The 20,657-nt window shown below is 34.8% G+C and overlaps 3 protein-coding genes across 12 annotated transcripts; 1 reads left to right on the forward strand and 2 right to left on the reverse strand.

The window, feature by feature from the left end:
* Nucleotides 1-2,690: 2,690 nt before the first annotated feature.
* LOC122360164 lies at nucleotides 2,691-8,921 on the reverse strand. Of its 6 annotated transcripts, none has more exons than XM_043260545.1 (9): nucleotides 8,903-8,921; nucleotides 8,521-8,638; nucleotides 5,314-5,622; nucleotides 4,922-5,230; nucleotides 4,762-4,833; nucleotides 4,456-4,536; nucleotides 4,241-4,303; nucleotides 3,295-3,375; nucleotides 2,691-3,208 (listed from the first exon to the last, which is right to left on the reverse strand). In XM_043260545.1, the coding sequence occupies exons 1-9, from the start codon at nucleotides 8,915-8,917 to the stop codon at nucleotides 3,159-3,161; spliced, it is 1,098 nt and encodes a 365-aa protein (XP_043116480.1). In that variant the 5' UTR covers nucleotides 8,918-8,921; the 3' UTR covers nucleotides 2,691-3,158. The 6 variants fall into 6 exon arrangements, with proteins under 6 accessions (XP_043116480.1, XP_043116482.1, XP_043116476.1 ...); XM_043260547.1 differs by having other exon boundaries at nucleotides 8,899-8,917; XM_043260541.1 differs by lacking the exon at nucleotides 8,903-8,921 and adding an exon at nucleotides 8,726-8,790.
* A 1,470-nt stretch (nucleotides 8,922-10,391) lies between these two features.
* On the forward strand, nucleotides 10,392-15,042 carry LOC122360166. Of its 4 annotated transcripts, none has more exons than XM_043260551.1 (10): nucleotides 10,392-10,765; nucleotides 11,014-11,322; nucleotides 11,406-11,711; nucleotides 11,800-11,868; nucleotides 12,063-12,143; nucleotides 12,779-12,862; nucleotides 13,565-13,592; nucleotides 13,686-13,760; nucleotides 14,262-14,324; nucleotides 14,527-15,042. In XM_043260551.1, exons 1-8 carry the CDS (start codon nucleotides 10,714-10,716, stop codon nucleotides 13,696-13,698), a joined length of 942 nt encoding a protein of 313 aa, XP_043116486.1. In that variant the 5' UTR covers nucleotides 10,392-10,713; the 3' UTR covers nucleotides 13,699-13,760; nucleotides 14,262-14,324; nucleotides 14,527-15,042. The 4 variants fall into 4 exon arrangements, with proteins under 4 accessions (XP_043116486.1, XP_043116487.1, XP_043116489.1 ...); XM_043260552.1 differs by having other exon boundaries at nucleotides 12,066-12,143; nucleotides 14,256-14,324; XM_043260550.1 differs by having other exon boundaries at nucleotides 10,393-10,765; nucleotides 14,256-14,324.
* A 1,018-nt stretch (nucleotides 15,043-16,060) lies between these two features.
* LOC122360165 lies at nucleotides 16,061-20,588 on the reverse strand. Of its 2 annotated transcripts, XM_043260548.1 has the most exons (9): nucleotides 20,073-20,585; nucleotides 19,286-19,591; nucleotides 18,894-19,202; nucleotides 18,727-18,762; nucleotides 18,261-18,347; nucleotides 17,917-17,954; nucleotides 17,750-17,824; nucleotides 17,577-17,645; nucleotides 16,061-17,404 (listed from the first exon to the last, which is right to left on the reverse strand). In XM_043260548.1, exons 1-9 carry the CDS (start codon nucleotides 20,131-20,133, stop codon nucleotides 17,351-17,353), a joined length of 1,035 nt encoding a protein of 344 aa, XP_043116483.1. In that variant the 5' UTR covers nucleotides 20,134-20,585; the 3' UTR covers nucleotides 16,061-17,350. The 2 variants fall into 2 exon arrangements, with proteins under 2 accessions (XP_043116483.1, XP_043116484.1); XM_043260549.1 differs by lacking the exon at nucleotides 18,261-18,347 and having other exon boundaries at nucleotides 20,073-20,588.
* Nucleotides 20,589-20,657: the final 69 nt, after the last annotated feature.

Genomic DNA, 20,657 nt, shown 5'->3' on the forward strand with positions numbered 1-20,657 from the left:
AGAGGAACTACGGAGTGATTCAGGTTTTGACCTAAAATGTGTTTTAAACCAGTGTGGGTAAACTAACCATGTTTAGCATGTTTACATGTGAAGAACAGCTATTAGTATCTTTAAATAACTAAGGACATTTACCTGGTCAGAGTCACAAATTCAGTCTTCCACTCATAACCCTCGTGTACAAGTGGGTAATGGAACTTAATGGTGATTTTTGAGAGCCCAGTAATGCAAGGCCACAAGCCTCTCTCTTGCTTGGCAACAAAGTAAAAGGAAGCAGCAGAGGAAGCTTAAGGGTGGATATGCTGGTCTACAGTAGACTGAGTGCAACACAAGGTTTGTGACTAAACAGTTAGTTGGTCAGATGAGAGGTCAGATGTTTTTGTTCTTTCATCAGAGTCCTCTAATTTCATCCACCTACTCTCAACGTGATAGTTTGTACCTAAATCAGTTTTATTATTGAATGAAGTTGTACAAAATATGTAGTTTGAATTTAACTCCAATAAAATCTTGTAGTAATTGCGGGTTAGCACTTGCATCTTGTTTGACAAAATCTGGGATGTTCATAGTGTACAGGTTCATGTCAATGATGAGCTGATTTGTTCTTCCATAAGAGAACCAACAGTTCAGGAAAACTGTAGTCAACTTCATGCCTCTGTAAACATGAATCATTGAAAATACCATGAGCAAAGAAATATGAATCTTTTTTATATTCGATCATTGATAATTAGATCCAAGTGTTGATCATATTTATTTTTAGTATAGTATTTTAGTCAGTTTGCCATGTTTATTTCACAGTGGCTGCATGCTTATGCTGCATGCTGGTGAAAGGTTTTATTGTTTTTATCATCCAATTAAATCTTCCATTTTGCGTCAGTTCGTATTTAACGGTTACACAATTTCCTTTGTTGTGGCTAATGCCGAAATAAGTGATCTGTTTAAAAGAGTTGTAGAGGAACCATGAGAACGCGGTTTCTCATGTCAAATTCTGCACTGTTTAATTTTTCATGCAATAGGGTATGTGGCTCACTATTTTTACCACTTTTTACCACTTCAGTTTTATCCATTGTCTGCTTAAAAGTCTCTTAAATCTCTTAAAAGTTGAATCGATTATGATTGGCTTTTGATATTTGTATTATTTCAACAATTTGTTTCTCCTAGTTGTGGTGTGGACTATGGTTTGGCTGATCTTTTTTTCTTGAGTAGAAATCTGATTTAGGGAAGTTAATCAGGGAATACTTCCAATAACACATTAAGAGACTAGAGCCTTTTTATATGACAAATCAAATGTGTGTATTATACACCCCTAGTGAAATGCTTGAAAAAGACACAACCATATAAGCAAAGGAAAAAAAAATATTTTGGTACAAGCAGGTTTGGTAATAAAACAGTCGATTTAACTCAACAAAAGAGCAAATGAAACATGAATGCCTTAACTGCCATCCGTTGGTGAACAGGAAGAACATTCAGCAAAAACAACGATGGTAATCCTGAACAACGTAACTCCAGTTGCAAAACAGGTCCACCATCCAAGTAACTGAACAAAGATTACATCTTTATAATCCTTGTGCATAAGATCTGTTTAATCAACAAGTCTTACCCTTTCCGAATGATGATTAAAGAGATCAATTGATAGTGGCAATAAAGAGTTCTTCTAAAATAGAAGATTTAAACTTAACATTAGCAATGAACTGCTTTAAAAGTTAACAAACAAATCATACATAACCCAAAGAAAGAACACGTGAAAACACATACAAAAACCAGCAAATACATAAACTAAGGAAAATACCATACTCCTTGCTTTGGTTGAGCTTAAAACAAAGGTTCCCTTTCAGTCAGTTGCTCCAAGTCACGTCGGATGTCCCTGGAACAACATTTTAATCCAAAACTTTAGTCTTTATCATATCTTACACTTAAACCCAACCTTACCCATGAGTAATGCCTAAATCAGATTTAATAATAAATAATAATAATAAATAAATGACACTGATGTACAAGCACCAAACACTGATTGTAGGTCTAAACTTCACAAAAACTATAAACTGGTTCTTCAAATATGATTGGCTAATATCAGATCGAAAGACGTTGACCTAGGAATATGCAGAACTCAAAATCAGGTTCTGCTTGTCTCTTCAGACATGTTTGAGAACATGCAAATGGTGGAAAAGTGGGGAAACATCTCATCTTAAATCTGGTGCTGTCCGTGAAAATGAGATGCTCTATGGTACTTCAAAAGCTGGAGGACACACAAGTTACTCAACATGGCTTTTGATATTGACCCCTTTGTTCAGGGACTCATTATTCCATTCCAGTTTATGTCTCAGTTGTTGAAAGTTTTTGTGTTTATACAAATATTTAATTGTGTTGGTTTTAATGGAAACTGTAATGATCTCTGTAGGTTTAGTACTGATTGGTCACCTTTTATTGGTGGTTTATTAAAACAAATACATTCTGAAGGAATATGTACCAAAACAGTACAGAAAAATATTTTTTAAAATACATTTTTTTCTTTTTAAATTACATTTTTTAAATGGGTAAATTAATGGTTTGTAATGGTATTTGTAGTGGAAACCATTAGAACTGCAATGGTTTTTATTATTGTTGGTGAAAAGTAAACTAAAATAATTTTGTTGAGGGAACCATATTATACGAATTTCTGAAATTACTACAGCTGTTATGAACTGCACAGGGACACAAAGGTTGAGGAGCATTTATTAGAAGAATAATCCATAAACAATTTAAAACCAGACACAGGCCACACACAACCAAACAGCAAACAGTGATTAGTTTAAGTCCTAGATGCAGACAAACACAGAAATCCACAGTCAGAAGACCAAAAAAACCCCAAGACATTAGAAGAGGATACAAACACTCTGAACTAACATCTACGACTTAATGATGACTGACAAGAGCAGGTATGGTTGAAGAGTCCAGACCAAGTCTAATGCTAGATGAAGCCCGTGAAGGAATGACAATAATGTGAGGAGGAGTGCTCTCTAGTGGAAAACCAGGTTACTCCAGCTCCAGATGATGGTGGCCGCAGCAATGGACAAAATTGTTGATGTACAAAATCCCCAGCATACTATCATACACTGATTATGTATTTATTATATGTCTAAATGAAACACATTGAAAGACATTCCTGCTATTTGAATGTTTTTTTCTCAAATTGAAGACAACTTTATTTCTTCTGAGTGGTGGGAGTTTTTCCTCCCTACAAAAAAATTGTAATAAAAAATATTTATCTCATACAAATTTTTGAGATGTAAATCATCAGATATTGTGATGCTCAAAACTCACCAGCTCTTCTTGCACAGATGATCTGAAGAAGAATCACAGTAGGAGCAGCAAACACTGCAACCTCAACAATAATCACAATCACTAGAAGAAAGATGTGTGAAGAGAGTAAAGAGGAAAAAAGAATGAATCTGTGAAACTGTAACATCAAGCATATATAAAATAAACAATTACATATTGTAGTTTAATTAATAGTTTCAGTAAAAGTTATCAGTATAAATAAATGCGTCCAAAGATATTTCATAGCTCTGAATAATAATCCAGTTTCTTATGTTGAGTCGACTGGATCTGTGGATCATAATTAATTCAGTTCAAACATGATGTGACATGAACAATAAAGACTGATAAACAGTGTGCACAGATGCAGTCCCTTTTTAGACTTTTGGGTAATAAATGAATATTTCTGTGTAATTTTCTATATAACAGATGTATTTTTCATGTATAAATACAAGAAATATATAAGGTATTGGCCTATGTCTAAATGTAAGGCTTCTGTCCATGTAACCTAAATGAAAACTTTAGAAAAACAATTATTTACATCTAATCCTCAACACATTACCTCTTTGTACCATTATATGATTCTATGTGTGTCAATCAGTTGTTTAGAAGTAAATAAAAGCCTAAATTAAATCTGTCCTCTAAAGTAATCGTATCTCTTTACAACTGCTCAATTGAGTTAGATCTGTTTTCTAATTTTTTTTGGCAGGCTTTATATTTTGGTCTCCACTTTCAACGGAGGAACAGATACTTCATGGGTCATTACAAACATCTTAATAATAGTTCGTTAGTTTCGTGGATTTGGAACATCTTGAGGTTGAGGAAATGAAAGAATGTTTTAAAGGGGTGAGCAACACCTTCAGAAGAGAGTAAAGCTAAAATATTTATGGACTGATATGAGAGTTTCTGCCAATGAGTGAAAACCAATAACATGAGGAATACATGGATGCACCTTTAATTGGTGTAAGATGGCAGAATGTGATGTGGGTTGGAATCACTGGTATTGTTCTACCATCTTTAATTGAAAAAGATAAATGTTAGTTCAGATAAATCATACTGCATATAGCAATCATATTTCAGGTAACACTCAAGAGGAAACCAGCATTGTGCATCTAACAGAGATTCCTATAACACTGATTATTTGTTTTTGTATACTTAATTATGTACCTGGTTGAGTGAAAGTTACTGGTGTGGTTGTCATTGAGTTAGAGACTGTCTCTAGAGTCACTGTCTTTGTCTCAAATGGAGCTGTAAAAGATACATTTTCAGATGTTCATATTTTAATTTTTGATGATCAGTACAAAGTTATAAATAAAATACAAAAAATAACAATATGCATAAACAACATTAAGTTATTGAATTCTTTTTTACAATTTTGGAGCTATTATTATCAAATGAGGAAGACAGATCAATAAAAAAACATGTTTAAATGCAGTAGATTAATTAATAAACATTCAAGAGCTGATTACGTACCTGGTGGAGTGAAAGTTACTGTGGTAGTCAATGAGCTGGTGACAGGAGCCACTGTCTTTGTCTCAAATGGAGCTGTAAAATTTTCAGATGATCATATTTTAATTCTTGATGATCAGTACAAAGGTATAAATAACTGAAATTATACATAATAACTGTTTACTTGAATACTTGACAGTATATGAGACTGAGGTCTTCACTTGATTTCTCTGAGTAACCTGACATCTCCACTCTCTGTTGAGATCTTCACTCAGGAGTCTTGTAGTCAGAGAGCTGTAGCAGTATGTTGAGGAGAATGATATCTTATATCTGGGGTCTGTCTGAAGATTCACACCGGCCTCATTCACCCAGATCAGCTGAACTCCTTCAGCACGGACCAAAGCATCACAAGAGACTCCATCATAAAACAACTGACAGAAGAGAGTCACAGAGCTGCCTGGACTGATCTCAGACTGAGACGATGATGAAGAGACTGAAACAGAAAATAAGACAGAAATGACCATCTTCACAGTTTTAATATATTATCATATGTGTTGAAATGACATAAACACTGACCATAGAGAACATACAGATAAACAGGTGCATCACTTGGTGGTCTATTCACATATTGTTGGCAGGTGTAAAGTCCACTATCTTTTTCTGTAATTTTCTGGATGTTTAGAGAGCAGTCAGAGCCCAGACTCAGTCTCTCATGTCTCTCTACGTCTTTCTTCTTTTTTCCTCCAGCAATCAGTTCAACTGTATTTGATTGTCTGCTGTAGGTCCAAATAGTTGATGTACAGTCAGAAAGTGCATTATTACAGGGCAGACGGACATTTTCACCAGAACTGCTGAACACATAAGTCATTTCTGCTCCACTGGTACCTGAAAGACAAGAACACATTATCCACCCTTTCTCTATATACTGTTTATTCTCCGTGGGGTCGTATTGATGCTGGAGCCAGTTCATCGCAATACTTGCATATATATATATATAAATATTTGTGTTTACATTGTGTAAAATAGCGTGCTTGGCAATTTATGGAGAAACTAGCAGCCAGGAAACAGACAAGTGACAAATCCTGAGTGACAAAGTCATGTACACGCACTGCAGAATCCCGGGCTGAGAACGGCTGGATACAGCACAAAAAAAAAAAATTCATAATGATCACAATTCATGAGCTTTAGTTCTGATAATATTCTTTTTTATTGTTTAACTTTTTTAAAAAAGTATTTTTTTTAAATATTTTTTTAAATTGATGATAAAGACATTTAGAGTGTTACCAAATAATTCTAAGACAAAAAAGACTCAAAAACGGCAGCAAAATCTGAACACTGGAGTAATGAAACTGAAAACTTTAGCTTTGATCACAAGAATAAATTACACTACATTTCAATTACAAAACTGTAAAATACATGTACTTTTTGCTTGTATTGTATTTTTTACTTTGGATCAAATAAATGCAGGCTTGGTGAGCAGAAGAGACGTCTTTAAAAAATAAAAAAATGTTCAATAACTTTTGACAGGTAGTGTAAATAAAATACAGCAAATATGTGTTGGTGGTGTGGTTGCATTTCATTCATTTTGACAGTTGATGAGCTCTCCAATAAGAAACAGCAGGATGGGATTCAGGCTGCACCATCTTTTCAGAATTTCAGGTAATCTGTGACTTTCAATGCATTTGGTGCCACAAAGTGTGACCGTCTGAATGAACCTGCAAGCACAAAAAGCAGTGTTTACACATTTTCAAAACCTCACTTTTCAAACTTGTTGGTGCTGTATGCACATGTGATGTTAAAAAAAATGTTACATGCTACATCTAAACACACCTACAATAATGAGTTTTATTACAGGGACAGTTCTATGAGTGGATATCCAGGGCTTAGCATGTATCAGAATATACAGCATACACTTCAAATAATACACTGGCTTTTATAAAAGAGACAAATATAATTAAAATGATAATTGAAATGATATAATTATTTGGGGGCTCAGCCTCCTTAGCCCACCTCTAGCACTGCACTCAAGACCGCACCAAAAAATCAATAATAAAATGCACACTTTAAATACAATGTAACTTGCTTTGAATGAAAGAATGTCAAATGAATAAATGTAAAACTAAATGTTTTGGTTTTCTAATTCTGCATTTCTGTAAATGCTTGCTGTATGGTTGCTGCTTTTGCTTGGAGAAATCTCTTGTAACAGTGTCACAACATCCTTTTGTGTAACTGCGGTTTTTATTTAGTAACGTTATAAAGTTGATGGAAGCTAGTGTGAATTATGTGCCATTTTTCTTTCGGGCGCGTCCTGGCCAGAACGTGTTAAAAACACAAGTAATCGATGTCATTCACAGATCGGTCTCCACAACCAAACAAAGCCAAGAGAAGTCTCAAGAGAGGACTCCAATACACCTCCGATGCAGACGACATGACCACAAACATGATAATAAAATGCAAAAGATGTTTTTAACAGTGGTGTTTCTTAACTCAGTTTTCCTCAGCAGGTTCACGTTAGCTCGCGGTTTTGTGTTAACTTGAGGCTGTCTGTGAATTAAGGGACCGTCTCTAAGTTACGTACAACATCGGCGCACGCCTCTAATTAAGTGAATTTGGGCTAAATTAATTTACCGGTATATATAATTAGCGATATGGTATTCACAAGGCTCCCAAAATACACCTCTGATGTTGAAGACGACATACTAAAAACCTGAAAATAGCAAATAAAATATGTACTAAAAAATATTGTGTAAATTCTCCAATGAAACAGTTGCGCACTTTACGCACTTTACCTCAGTATTTCACCTTAATTAGCTGTTAGGGTTAAATGACGACCGGCCAGATGAGCTAACTTGCATTTAAGGGCAGGAAAACGTGTTTCTCAGTTTACCTAGATATTATTTCGACTAGTATAGGTGACCATGACTTACTCACCAGTTTCAGTCAGTCAGAAAAAAGGCTCCAACTCCAGACATGAAAAACGGCACAAAGAATAATGTTAGTTTGCTGTTGAAAATTATTATTTTTTTCAATTTAGTTTTTAGTTTTTTATAAAATAAATATAATATACTAACCTTGGTGTTAAGTGAATGATGCACCATTCCACCTTTGCCACTTCCAAAAAAAAAAAAAAAAAAATGGAGTACCCCTTGCCATTGGTCAGTTTTTCAGGGGCAAGTAGTGAAGAAATACAGTAGTGACCATACATTTTCTCATAATCCTTTGCTGTTTACAGTAAAATACTGTAATCAGCAAACATTTTACAGTATCTTACTGTCCATATTACAGTAAAATACTGTTCAAATGACAAAAATCTTTTGCAGTGTAGAAGCTAAAGTTTGATTACAAAAAAAAAGCAAAAGAGTAATAGTTTTTATATTTTTATATTTTAATATTTTTCTATGGACCCTTGTTATTTGTTATTCTAATAAATAAAAAGCCTGTTGGACTATGACAGCAGCTTTAACAGAGTTGGCTAGCAGAATGCAAAATAAGTCATGCCTATTATTGGTTCCCTCTGTGCTACTTCAAAGTCCTGTCACAGACGCATTGTGGGCAGCGACACAGAGAGTAACTGAAACACTGCAGTGTTCACGGACGCAGATAGTTTAGGAATCTTCTTCACTATAATATATAATAATGGCTCCTGTAGTTTTTCTCATCCAATATAAGTCTAAGGGATATTTTTCATTTTTAATAATTAATAATAATAAAACTGTAAGTCTGGTCAATCTGAATGGATATAGCACATAGCTTTTCTTACAGAGCACAAAGAAATGTGTTTACCTGTGAGAAGTGAGCAGAGAATGGTCAGTCGCAGCAGACACATGAGACACTTTTCAGCCATAGTTGTATCTGTAAGACTTTTCTTCCTATCATCAGCTCTTCTCCAGCTTGTCACTTCCTGAATCACAAAAAACATTTTAACAGCATCTGTATTCTACGAAATGTACACTTCTTATGCAGGTTTATGATCTGATTAGTTAATTACACTTAGAGAATTGACACTAGTGTAGAAGAGAACAAACACCACATTACTTAAAGTGAACATTATAAAGCTCATCACCAGATTTTTACATACACCCACTCAAAATGTTCAGTAATACCGTCATTTGACATTTTAAGATATAAAGACTATTTTAAAAAAAAAGGAAGAGAAACTACCAACAGTTTTCACACCCATCAGTCTAAACTGTTTTATCGCGAGTTGAGCAAGAATGGAAACTCAAACTTCGCAGTAACAAATCTTAACAGTGAGCTCACAACTCTGAAAATACTGGAGAAAACATATAACTTGTGCACAACCCACAGCCACAAGGCTAAAATTAAAAGACTCAAAGACTATTAAAAGAGAACTTATCTCTCTCTACCTCTCTCTCTCTTTCTATCTATCTATTATAGTTTTATGTTAGGTTATTCATACATGAAACAGATTTCCCTAATAGTACTAATAACTCAAATTAAATTTTCATACTTAATGACCAGTTTTAAATATTTATCATCAATAAATCAATTTCTTCAGCTTTATACATTTTAATCGAATATTGTTAGTTCCACAGCATATCATATTTACTTATATTAATACTTTTAACTAAATAAAGTTAACTGTATTCACAATAAAAATATTTATTACTTATTCTAAGCTATTCCAATAAACACATTTTGAAAATATGGTTATATAATAGCCGAATAATAATAATAATACAAATAAAAGGTGGTTAATTTATAGATTAATTAATAAACTGTGCATTAAATGTTAAAATTAATTCAAACATACTGAAATTTTACATTCTATTCAAGTCTACATAAATCCTAAATATTTTGAGAGCACACAGAGAGTCAATGCTACACTTCTCCTAGCAGGCACTCAACACCTCTGGATGGATACGTTTATATATTTATACCTGCTGTCTGTAAATTATGTAAAAATTATAAAATGTAAAATAATGTTAAATTTAAATATGGGAAGTAAAGGATCACAAAATAATTTACTTTCAAATAATCAATTACCACAAAAAAATGCATTGCCTGTAACTGACTGATGAAATGAAGACACAGGTGAGGTGTGTGGGACCCAAAAAATGTGTCCGATCTAGATAAGAAGAAAAACAAGAAAAGAAGAAACGTCCCAAATGAAACTGATAAATGAACTGCTGTAAACAAAATTGAAATAAAATGTATTTAAAATATTTAAAATAATGTAAAAAACTCTTTTTTGACTTCTGGTAATTTTATTAACCATTCCTGTTTGTTCATTTGTTGTCATGTTTGTTGTTGTTGTTGTTTTTTAAATAAAACAAAAATATACAACTTATTGTCAATTATTTAATATAAATCATTCATATAGACTACTAGAAAAAGACCAAAAAAGTAGCATAAATCGTCAAAACAGCAGCAGGAGCATAAGAAATGTATCAGTCTTTTTCGGTTTTTGTCATTCTATCTCTCCATCATCATCAGTTCCTCTTCTTTTTGCAGCTTTCTGTAATCATGAGGACAACTTTAACCAATGTATGCCTCAAACCAAAATAGAATTCAGTGTCATGAAGCAACTTGCTAAAAGGAAGAGGAACTGCTGATGGAATGACTTTGGTTTCTCATCTATCGGTCTAAACTGACGATCGCTTCTGTGCGTGTGAGGACAACCAACCATGTTTATAGGAAGGAAAAGCTAAAGAACAGCTATAAATATTACATAGAGGAACAGAAATCCATATTTTGGGTGTTTGCTAATAAAATCACTGCACTTTGGTTCAGTATATCACCATTCTTTAGATTGTTACAGATGTTTCGCACAATGAGATTAAAGTATAGGCATGTGTACAGCAGAAAAGACAATTAAAATAAACACGTGACACACTTCTCCATTACACATTACAACAGTGTCATTGAAATGCAACTGCATCGTGAGGATTGTGACTTAACCATCAGTTGCTCAGAAGAGAGGAAGCTAAAAACAACAAGGATTATCTGGAGAAAATGGCTGATATGTGTTTGCTGGGACTGATATTTCTTTGTCCACTTCTCACAGGTAAAAAATGTGTAATATCTGCGTAATCTGAAGATCTATTTACATATAAAGCAATATTAATCATTTTTAATTTTTAACATTAATTGAACATTTATGCTTGCTGATGTTCATGCTGTGACCTCATGTTCTGTTTGGAATGTAATTTTTTTATTGAATGTACTGACACACGGCAGCGTGTAAATCCTGAGATACACTGCACAAGTTTTGATCTGATCGAAATCTGATCAATCAGATGTGGTGTATTTCAGGTTTGAATGGAGCGGAAATGACCTATGTGTTCTGCGGTTCTGGTGAAAATGTCCGTCTGCCCTGTAATAATTCTCTTTCTGACTGTACATCAACTACTTGGACCTACAGCAAACAATCAAATACAGTTGAACTGATTGCTGGAGGAATAAAGAAGAAAGACGTAGAGAGACATGAGAGACTGAGTCTGGGCTCTGACTGCTCTCTAAACATCCAGAAAATCACAGAAAAAGATCGTGGACTTTACACCTGCCAACAATATGTGAATAGACCACCAAGTGATGCACCTGTTTATCTGCATGTTCTCTATGGTCAGTGTTTATGTCATTTCAACACATATGATAATATATTAAAAGTGTGAAGATTGTCATTTCTGTCTTATTTTCTGTTTCAGTCTCTTCATCCTCTCAGTCTGAGATCAGTCCAGGCAGCTCTGTGACTCTCTTCTGTCAGTTGTTTTATGATGGAGTCTCTTGTGATGCTTTGGTCCGTGCTGAAGGAGTTCAGCTGATCTGGGTGAATCAGACCGGTGTGAATCTTCAGACAGACCCCAGATATAAGATATCATTCTCCTCAACATACTGCTACAGCTCTCTGACTACAAGACTCCTGAGAGAAGATCTCAACAGAGAGTGGAGATGTCAGGTTACTCAGAGAAATAAAGTGAAGACCTCAGCCTCATATACTGTCAAGTATTCAAGTAAACAGTTATTATGTATAATTTCAGTTATTTATACCTTTGTACTGATCATCAAGAATTAAAATATGATCATCTGAAAATTTTACAGCTCCATTTGAGACAAAGACAGTGGCTCCTGTCACCAGCTCATTGACTACCACAACTTTCACTCCACCAGGTACATAATCAGCTCTTGAATGTTTATTAATTAATCTACTGCATTTAAACATGTTTTTTTTTATTGATCTGTCTTCCTCATTTTTCCTCATAATAGTAGCTCTAGATTGTAAAAAAGAATTCAATAACTTAATGTTGTTTGTGCATATTGTTATTTTTTGTATTTCCACAAATACGGCTCATCTAAACCAAAAGCAGCAACTACACTCATCCCAACTACCAGAAAAAACTCTGAGAAGCAAACAAGTCCTACACCAAAACTGTCAGATAAACTAAGTATGCATAAATGTCATTATAATTCCACTGAGTTTATTAAGAATCTTCTTGTAAAAGCAAAGCTCACTGTTAGAGTGTGGCTGATCACAAACTTTTGTCACTATAACTTAAAACTACTGTGTGAAAATTACTCTTTAATCATATATCATTCCAAAGCAATCGTGCCTGTGTTATGGGAATTTAGTAAACATATATTCTCTGTTATTAAGTGAGTAGATGGTTTTCATTGCATACACTGTAAAAAAATGTTGACCTCCCAACTCAAAATGTTCTAGTGACTCGTTGCATCAAACCTTTTCCTAATCAGCCTAATTGAATTTATTGTTTTTCAAATGTGGCAACAGTTGTCCCAACTAAAATGTGTTCTGGGCAGTGCAGAAATTCAACTGGGCCAATGGGAAAATTTAGATCAGTAGAAAATTTGGAGTTGGGGAGGTCTGAAATTTTTTAATGTATAAAACTGCATATAAAGTGGCAAATGGCAAGCTTGAAGGATTGTGGGCTCTTTCCAGCAGTAATAAACCCCTTTAGAAACTTCAAATATGATTTTTTCATTCTAAATACAATTATACTATATTTTCTTGTCAGTACTTGAAATGACAGCAATGTACCGTTGTGCTGTTGTTTTCCCTCAGTGATTGGGATTGGTGTTGCTGCTGCTGCATTAGCTCTTCTCCTTCCTGCAGTTATTCTTTGGGTGATTTGTAAAAAAAGAGCTGGTGAGTTTTTAAATTTAACTCAGCATTTATGACAACATACCAACAGTCCAAAACATTCAAAGTTTTTCCAGACAAACATGTCAGTTTCTGTTTTATCATATGATTTCAATTTGGAAAGATTTTGAAGTGCTCGGCCTGAACTATAGTTTGCGTCATTTCACTCATAAGTTGAGAGAAAACAATGAATTAATAAATTAAATTACAAATTAAAAATGAAAACTTGTCATCATTTACTAACCCTAATTTTGTCCCAGATTTAAATGACTTTCTTTCTTCTGAGGAACCTAAAAATGGATTTTTTTTGAGAAATGTTTGGTTACGCTATATTTAAATAGCCCACGTTGAACATTATGCTCACTGTCGACACGTCAGCTAACTTGTATTAAAGTATCAGCTGAGATGTTGACGTAGCAAAGTCGCATTTGCCTAAAGTGTGTTTCTGTCCATACAGAGGAGGTCAGTGATAACCAAACCTGTTCTTTTATTGTGTTCTACAGAAGAACAAAAGTCATAAATTTTTAAAATAGCATAAGGGTAAGTGAATGGTGGCGTAATTTTTATTTTTAATAAACTAAGGCAAACATAATTTTATAATTCTAGCATTTAAAAAATTCTAGTGAATCAAGTGTCAGTTTGGGTGTGTTTTACTCATTTGTTTTTATCAAAAATATTCCTATTTCACGAGACAACATTATTTTTTAGAAAAAGAAGAGTGGCTAATGACGCTGTGGTAAGTATCATAATACCGAAGTCAAAGTTATGGACTGTTTTTATTTACATTAGATTCAAGCATCAGCTAAATGTCAGTGTTTCTTTTCTGAAGGACACAAATATGAATACATATGATGTACCCAATAATACAATCAACATATCGATCAATCCTACTCCCGGCACTAACGTAAGTAAACAATATGATTAGTCTTCATGTTTATAGATTGTGTATCCACATTTTTCTTCAATGCAGAAGTTAGCCTACGGGTAAGGCTTTAAGCCTATGGATGAGGTTTTACCGTTTTTAGACCAGAAGCATCTCATTTACAAGTTTAGATATTTTTCCTGTTTAAAACTTTAATTCTTTAGTTATATCGTTTACTAAGCCTGACAGAAAATGAAAAGTTGCAGTTTAGTACACAATCTAACTACAGAAGAGCCTAGGTACTCATTTGCAACCGTCGCTAGAAACAGTGTCTATTTTTTTTCTCCAAGGAGTTATTAAAAAAGGATACAGCACTACTTCATGAAATTCTCTTCATACATCAGTTCAGTATTGAGCTATTTACATTTCAGCCCCAACATTGTTTTAATTCAGTCAGAACAGAGTTCGCCAATCAATCAGCACCTGCAGATAAAATAATTAACCTACTTTTATGGGTTCATTTTTCATTTTTTTAAGGAGCAGAATGATGATGTGACTTACACTGAGGTGGCCACATACAACAAAACACAAGCAAAACAGAATCAAGTGAGTAACACACTTTTCTGTTCTTCAGTCACTGTATAAATCCATTCACCTTCTCTCAGCATGAGATTATTTTGCACACCGAGCTTTTTTCTCTTTTTCTAAATTCTTTCAAATTTGTTTCTTGAATTATAGTTATCATGCTATGATAACTGTGAGTTAAAAACATTCCGCTTGTGTAACAGTATCTGTGATTTATATTCAGGTTAATGCAGACAAAGTGACTTATGCTGCCATCACAGTAACAGCTAAACCTCAGGATAACTGCAGTCAACTTTATGCTTCTGTGAACAAGAACCATCACAAATAACACAAACAGTCAATAATTACACAAAGACCTCACGATATCATTATTTTATCATTATTGACATTGTAAATATTTTACATTTATAATCAAACCCAAGTTTTGATCGTATTTACCTGTTGGACTTTGGTGAGTTCGGGATGTTTTCGAATGAACAATGTTAATCTTTTCAATGTAACAGTCCAAAACATTTTCATCGCTTTAGTTACAGAGGTGCTAGATTCAATGCAGTCTTGTGAAACTTTTGGATGAAATTAAAAAATGTTGGTTGAACAGATGTTTGAAATGATGTTTTGCACATAAAGGTGAGAGAACTGTAAATGTGAAGAAACTGCGCTATATTTTGCATAAATTAGGTTCAGTTAAGAATAAGGTTCTTGTGATTTCGTTGTAAAATAAATGTCTGGTGCATATTAATCTGTTTTGATGGTTCTTAAAATCCATGTGTGGTTGTTTATTAAGAGCAAGTTCAACAAACAGATGATAAGGCTGGCAGTGAGTCAGTAACATCCGTCAGCATGGGCAGGTCCGGGAATCAATAAACAGGAAAACAGGCAGAAATCATACAGGAACCGCAAACAGGAATAACAGGTAGAATGCTCAGTAAGGCAGGTAATCTGGCAATACTTCACATCAAGCATATGGAGGGCCTTGAGTTACATAGCCCTCAAACAGGAAATGAGAATAGAAGGAGCAGAGTTGATGTACATATCAGTGCAATTTGAAAATGAGTTCATATAATTTGAATATCCAATTAAGTTAAAATATATTCAATTCAATTCAATTCAAGTTTATTTGTATAGCGCTTTTTACAATGGCTATTGTTCCAAAGCAGCTTCACAAAAGCAAATTATTATATAACAAAAGCAAATCATTCCATAGACAAAGCAAGTCACTACACAGCAGGATGCGTTACAAAATAGCAGGATGAATTACAATGCAGAAAGTTCAAGATAGAATTAGTCCAGACAGAAGGTTGAGTTTTCCTCGACGTCATCGCAGGAAGGTCATCTCCTCACTGGGTCCACTGGAGAGGCTCGGTAACTAGATGCCTCGGGATATACATCCCGAGGTGGAGACAAAAGGATAATTAGAGTAGCGGCCATTCATACTATTGGGAATCACGATGTACTGTAGCATAGTTTTATGTTAATCTTTACGAGTATGCTTTGCTAAAAAGATATGTCTATATGAATTAAAAAAAAAAAAATCTAAATTTCAAACAGTTCCAGCTCCACGGACATCACCCGTTTTCATCAAAACACTGACTGCACACATATTAACAGTTTAATATGGACATGAATCATGATGTTTTGAGCAAATGACAAACACATTTAGAATTAGTTTATAGAGTTTATCCAATGGACTCCATCCATTACATTCAAATGTAAACAAATTTCTATGCAAAACACAGGCGAGTGATGTGAATGGCAAATGATGTTTTCTCTGTATCAGCTACAGAGAATTTATTATAATTCAGATATATGACATTTCAGAATATCAAAATCGCATTTGGCAACAACAAAAAAACAGATATTTAAGATATTTATATAGGTTGATTTTGAGTACTTTAATGTTGATCATTGTTCATTTCTTTGTCATTATATATTAACTAACATTAATTTATCCAAAAAAATGAACTTTACCTAACAAACGCTGCAGAAGGCATTGCGACTTTAAGCAGCATTTCATTACAGAGCGTGCTGAATTTATTAGGAAATGAAAGACATCCAGTGATAACAATTCACATGTAGACTCTAAGTCTAGCTCAAGTGTCCAGATCCTCACCAACTTTTACAGCTGAGCCATTGAGAGCAGATTAGCTTGCTAAAAGCTTGCTATTTGGTCTAAACTGAGTTCACAGATCATCACTTCTATGTTTGTCGGTTGAAGCAGTGTGGCCAAAGTAAGGCAGAGCCGCACACTGGTTCTCACACAGAACAGTCACATGATTTGACAAAGTTCTGAAAACTCTTCATGCAATTATGCACAATGCATTAAGAGCTAGGGGTGAAAAGTTTTGAACAGGATGATTTTTTCATTTAGTTTAAAGGTCACATTTTTTTATTTGGTACAGCACTTAAGAAGCTACATACATACTTAAATGTTTTCCAGAAGACTAAATAAGTACAATTTATCATCCATTGAACATCCAAAAGTTTTCACCCCATAGCTCTTTATGCATAGTGTTGCCTTCTTGAGCATCAGTGAATGTTTTCACCTTACATAATAGTCCCTGAATTGTCCCCAGTGTGAAAAGATTGATCTTATAATCATACAGTCAGTGTTGGAAAGGGTTCAGATATGCACCCTTGCATAATGCGCAGGAGCTTTAGGTTTTTTCTAAAGAACAGCAGGACCAACAAGGCACCGATGGACAACTATCCTATAACAGAAAGACAGTTGTGGATCATCCAGGAAACAAAACACAATATTAAGATTTAAGGGTATGTAAACTTATGAATGGGGTAATTTTTTACCAATTCAGTTATTATTTTGTCTTGTGGAGAATATATTAATATTTTTCTTATGTGAAATAGTTTACTCAGAATAGTATTAAATAAACAACAACATGCAACTGTCCTGATCCCTCTTATTTTGTTAAAATTATTAACGTTTTGCATATTTCGCAAGGGTTATGTAAACCTATGAGCACAGCTGTACAATGAATCTCAAAATCTTATTTGTGAGTGGTGGAGGTGGTGGCGTAAGGTCCATCTTGAGGTTAATGTTCTCTTCTTTCGATGGCAGCGTACGTCACCGTATGATCAGAATCATTCTGAAAGAACATCATTTTCTCAGTCAGTGTGTACATTTCAACCCACAGCTGTTATTAGCCTACTTCTTGTTAAAGCTTCATTTATTTGCAAAGTCAGAGCTACACAGCAGGTGGACGTATTTTCTCTGAACAAGATCAAGTGAATGCGTGGGTGCCGTGTCTATCTACTCACGTAGCGCACTTGCACTGGGTTTTTACTAGAAGCAGTCACCTCAGAATAGGTCACATCATCTGTCTGTTCCTAAACATCAATAGAAACATGGCAAATGAGAAAATTAGATTTCTGACAGTACAGTAAATTGCACTGTAGGAAATACAAATAGACACATAATACCATTAACTCACACTGGTGTCTGGCATAGTAGGATCGGACATGTTGATGGTTTCATAGGTCCCTTTATGTTCATTACTATCTTTGACCTTATGATAACAAGCAGTTATTAGTAATTGCATGAATTATACATTTTACTGAACTTAAAATACAGTAATTGCATGCAAACAACTGCCATTACCGAATTCACCACAGAGCTGCCAGTGCCTTTTTTATTACCTATAAAATGCAAAGCGTTTATGTAACGATTCAACAGATATGCAAAACACAGAATGTCTGCAATGCTTATCACACTCAAATAAGAATCGGTTGCCCCACTGAAATGAATGATGGAAAAAGATTCTTTTAACTTGATAACTGTATCTCCGCAGGAATAAATGTCTGTTTTAATACTTCATGGTTCGATATAATCCATATGTTGCTATGATTTACACAATCCCAAAATGACGGTTGATTGTTCACGATAAAGCGAGATCTGATTATGTTTGTGTGTTATTGCACAAAGGAGGAAATATAAGCATTTACCAGCTCTTTTTTTACGGATCACGCAGAAAACAGCAACAAGAGCAAAAGCCAACACAGCAGCCACGGCTGAGCTCACAATCACGGTCGCTAAAGGAGAGAGGACAGCCAGGCATAGTCATGCGCAGAAACCATCTGTAATGAGTGTTTCCTTGTTCCTTTATGCTCTCTTGCTCTTTTTTCTTAGCTGCCTGTGTTGAGTTACCAAGTACCCCTACCCCTGACTTGGTTTATTTCCTGTGGTTTTTTGCTCTTGATACTTTTTTGCATTTTGCTATTGTTTTGCAAATGCATTCAAACTCAAAACTACAGACAGACTAATACTATCATGAAATGCAGCATCCGTTTTTTTTATATTTTTTGACAGTTATAGTTTAAAGAGAGTTTAGGTCTGGAATCAGCCATATAGAATTGGTATCATTATTATGTCAGATAAATGTCATGTGGCCTAATTATCATAATCATGTACCATGTTCTTGAGACTCTGATGGGTCTGTTGAGGGATCTGTGGAGAATGAAAGATATATGAAAGATGGGCAAGCAAAAGCCTCTTTTACACTAGTATTATAGTTTGTTCTGATAATATCATTGATATTGTGAGGTTATTTTAAAATAATGTTTAAAAAGTCTCCTCACCTGCATGTTTGAGAGTGTATGGAGCTGTGGTCCTCACTTGATTTCTCTGAGTAACCTGACATCTCCACTCTCTGTTGAGATCTTCACTCAGGAGTTTTGTAGTCAGAGAGCTGTAGCAGTGTTCTGGGGAGAATGATATCTTATATCTGGGGTCTGTCTGAAGATTCACACCGGCCTCATTCACCCAGATCAGCTGAACTCCTTCAGTACGGACCAAAGCATCACAAGAGACTTTATCATAAAACAACTGACAGAAGAGAGTCACAGAGCTGCCTGGACTGATCTCAGACTGAGACGATGATGAAGAGACTGAAACAGAAAATAAGACAGAAATGACAATCTTCACACTTTTAATATATTATCATATGTGTTGAAATGACATAAACACTGACCATAGAGAACATGCAGATAAACAGGTGCATCACTTGGTGGGCTATTCACATATTGTTGGCAGTTGTAAAATCCATGATCTTCTTTTGTGACTTTTTTGATGTTTAGAGAGCAGTCAGAGCCCAGACTCAGTCTCTCGTGTCTCTCTATGTCTTTCTTCTTTATTCCTCCAGCAATCAGTTCAACTGTCTTTGATTGTCTGCTGTAGGTCCAAGTAGTTGATGTACAGTCAGAAAGAGCATTATTACAGGGCAGACGGACATTTTCACCAGAACTATGAAACACGCTGTTATCCATTTCACAGGTCCCTGGAAAAATAAACACACTGGCAGACAAAGCAAAATATTTAAAATAAAAATATCCTTGCTTAAGGCAAATAGCACGCCATGGAGAATAAACTCTCTTATAAGAGAGGAATTGTTCAAATCATTAACATTTTCCTAATATGAAAGGAACTATGAATTATATTTCTGCACGTGCCACTATGTCCAGTTTTAGTGCTTTCAGGAATAACACAGATAAGTTTCCAACCACATTTCTGGAGGCCCCTCAACATTTTGCATCTTTCCTTTGACACATACATTTTAGGTGCTATAAATCAGGTGTGTTTGATAAAGGACACATTGAAAACGTGAAGGTTTGGAACAACTGATGTAAAGTAAGCAGCACAACTCCGAAATCACACAATGAAAAACTGCAACATTAAACTGATAACTTTTTTCCAACCAGACTAATTCAACTACACAACGATTTGTAATAGCATGTGTTGTAGAGAAATAGATAGTTTACCTGTGAGAAATGAAGAGAGGATTATCAGTCCCAGCAGACTCATTTGACGCTCATCAGCCATTTTATTATCAATTTCAGTCGGCTTGTCTTCATTATACGATCGCAACTAAACAGTTATAAGCCCCTCCTGGGATTGTTAACTTCCTCAAATCTGACCAATTGCATGTTTAAATCCTGCTATTCAGTAACGCAATGACAAGTGTATAACTGAGAAGAGTTGTTTCACTTACAAATGTTAATTGAAATTCAAATCGATTTCACTTCTAGCTTGTCTTTTCACTCACTCATTGAAGTCACTTAGAGCACAATCTGCAGGAAGTCACAGAGAGTTTTCGTTACAACCCCAGTAGTTCACATTTCCTGTAGAGTCTTGGCTTTTGTTGAATGGGACACGTCCCTCACTCTAAAGACTTTTGTGTGAACCAGTTTCACTTCTTTAAGCAATTCCACTGAGCTTAGAAAGAGACTTCCTTTTTTAATTTTTCCTTTCCAATTTCCAATGAAGTACATTTTCAATGTGCTGTAGTCCAAAAGATCATTTCGTGACTCATCACACTCTGGCGTTACGAAATCTTCTGTTGTTAT

Source organism: Puntigrus tetrazona, chromosome 16 (genome assembly GCF_018831695.1).
Source record: "Puntigrus tetrazona isolate hp1 chromosome 16, ASM1883169v1, whole genome shotgun sequence".
NCBI classification, from domain to species: domain Eukaryota; kingdom Metazoa; phylum Chordata; class Actinopteri; order Cypriniformes; family Cyprinidae; genus Puntigrus; species Puntigrus tetrazona.

Coding starts and splice junctions, on each gene's coding strand:
- LOC122360164 (XM_043260541.1), bottom strand. CDS start 8,785: ATGTTCACTTTAAGTAATGTGGTGTTTGTTCTCTTCTACACTAGTGTC. Junction 4,834..4,921: donor ATATACTGTCAAGTATTCAA/GTAAACAGTTAT, acceptor AAAATTTTACAG/CTCCATTTGAGACAAAGACA. Junction 4,537..4,761: donor AGTAACTTTCACTCCACCAG/GTACGTAATCAG, acceptor TATCTTTTACAG/CTCCATTTGAGACAAAGACA.
- LOC122360166 (XM_043260551.1), top strand. CDS start 10,714: ATGGCTGATATGTGTTTGCTGGGACTGATATTTCTTTGTCCACTTCTC. Junction 11,869..12,062: donor CACAACTTTCACTCCACCAG/GTACATAATCAG, acceptor CTAAACCAAAAG/CAGCAACTACACTCATCCCA. Junction 12,144..12,778: donor AAAACTGTCAGATAAACTAA/GTATGCATAAAT, acceptor GTTTTCCCTCAG/TGATTGGGATTGGTGTTGCT.
- LOC122360165 (XM_043260548.1), bottom strand. CDS start 20,133: ATGGCTGATGAGCGTCAAATGAGTCTGCTGGGACTGATAATCCTCTCT. Junction 19,592..20,072: donor CCTCTCTTCATTTCTCACAG/GTAAACTATCTA, acceptor TTATTTTTCCAG/GGACCTGTGAAATGGATAAC. Junction 17,405..17,576: donor ACCCAGTGCAAGTGCGCTAC/GTGAGTAGATAG, acceptor ATGTTCTTTCAG/AATGATTCTGATCATACGGT.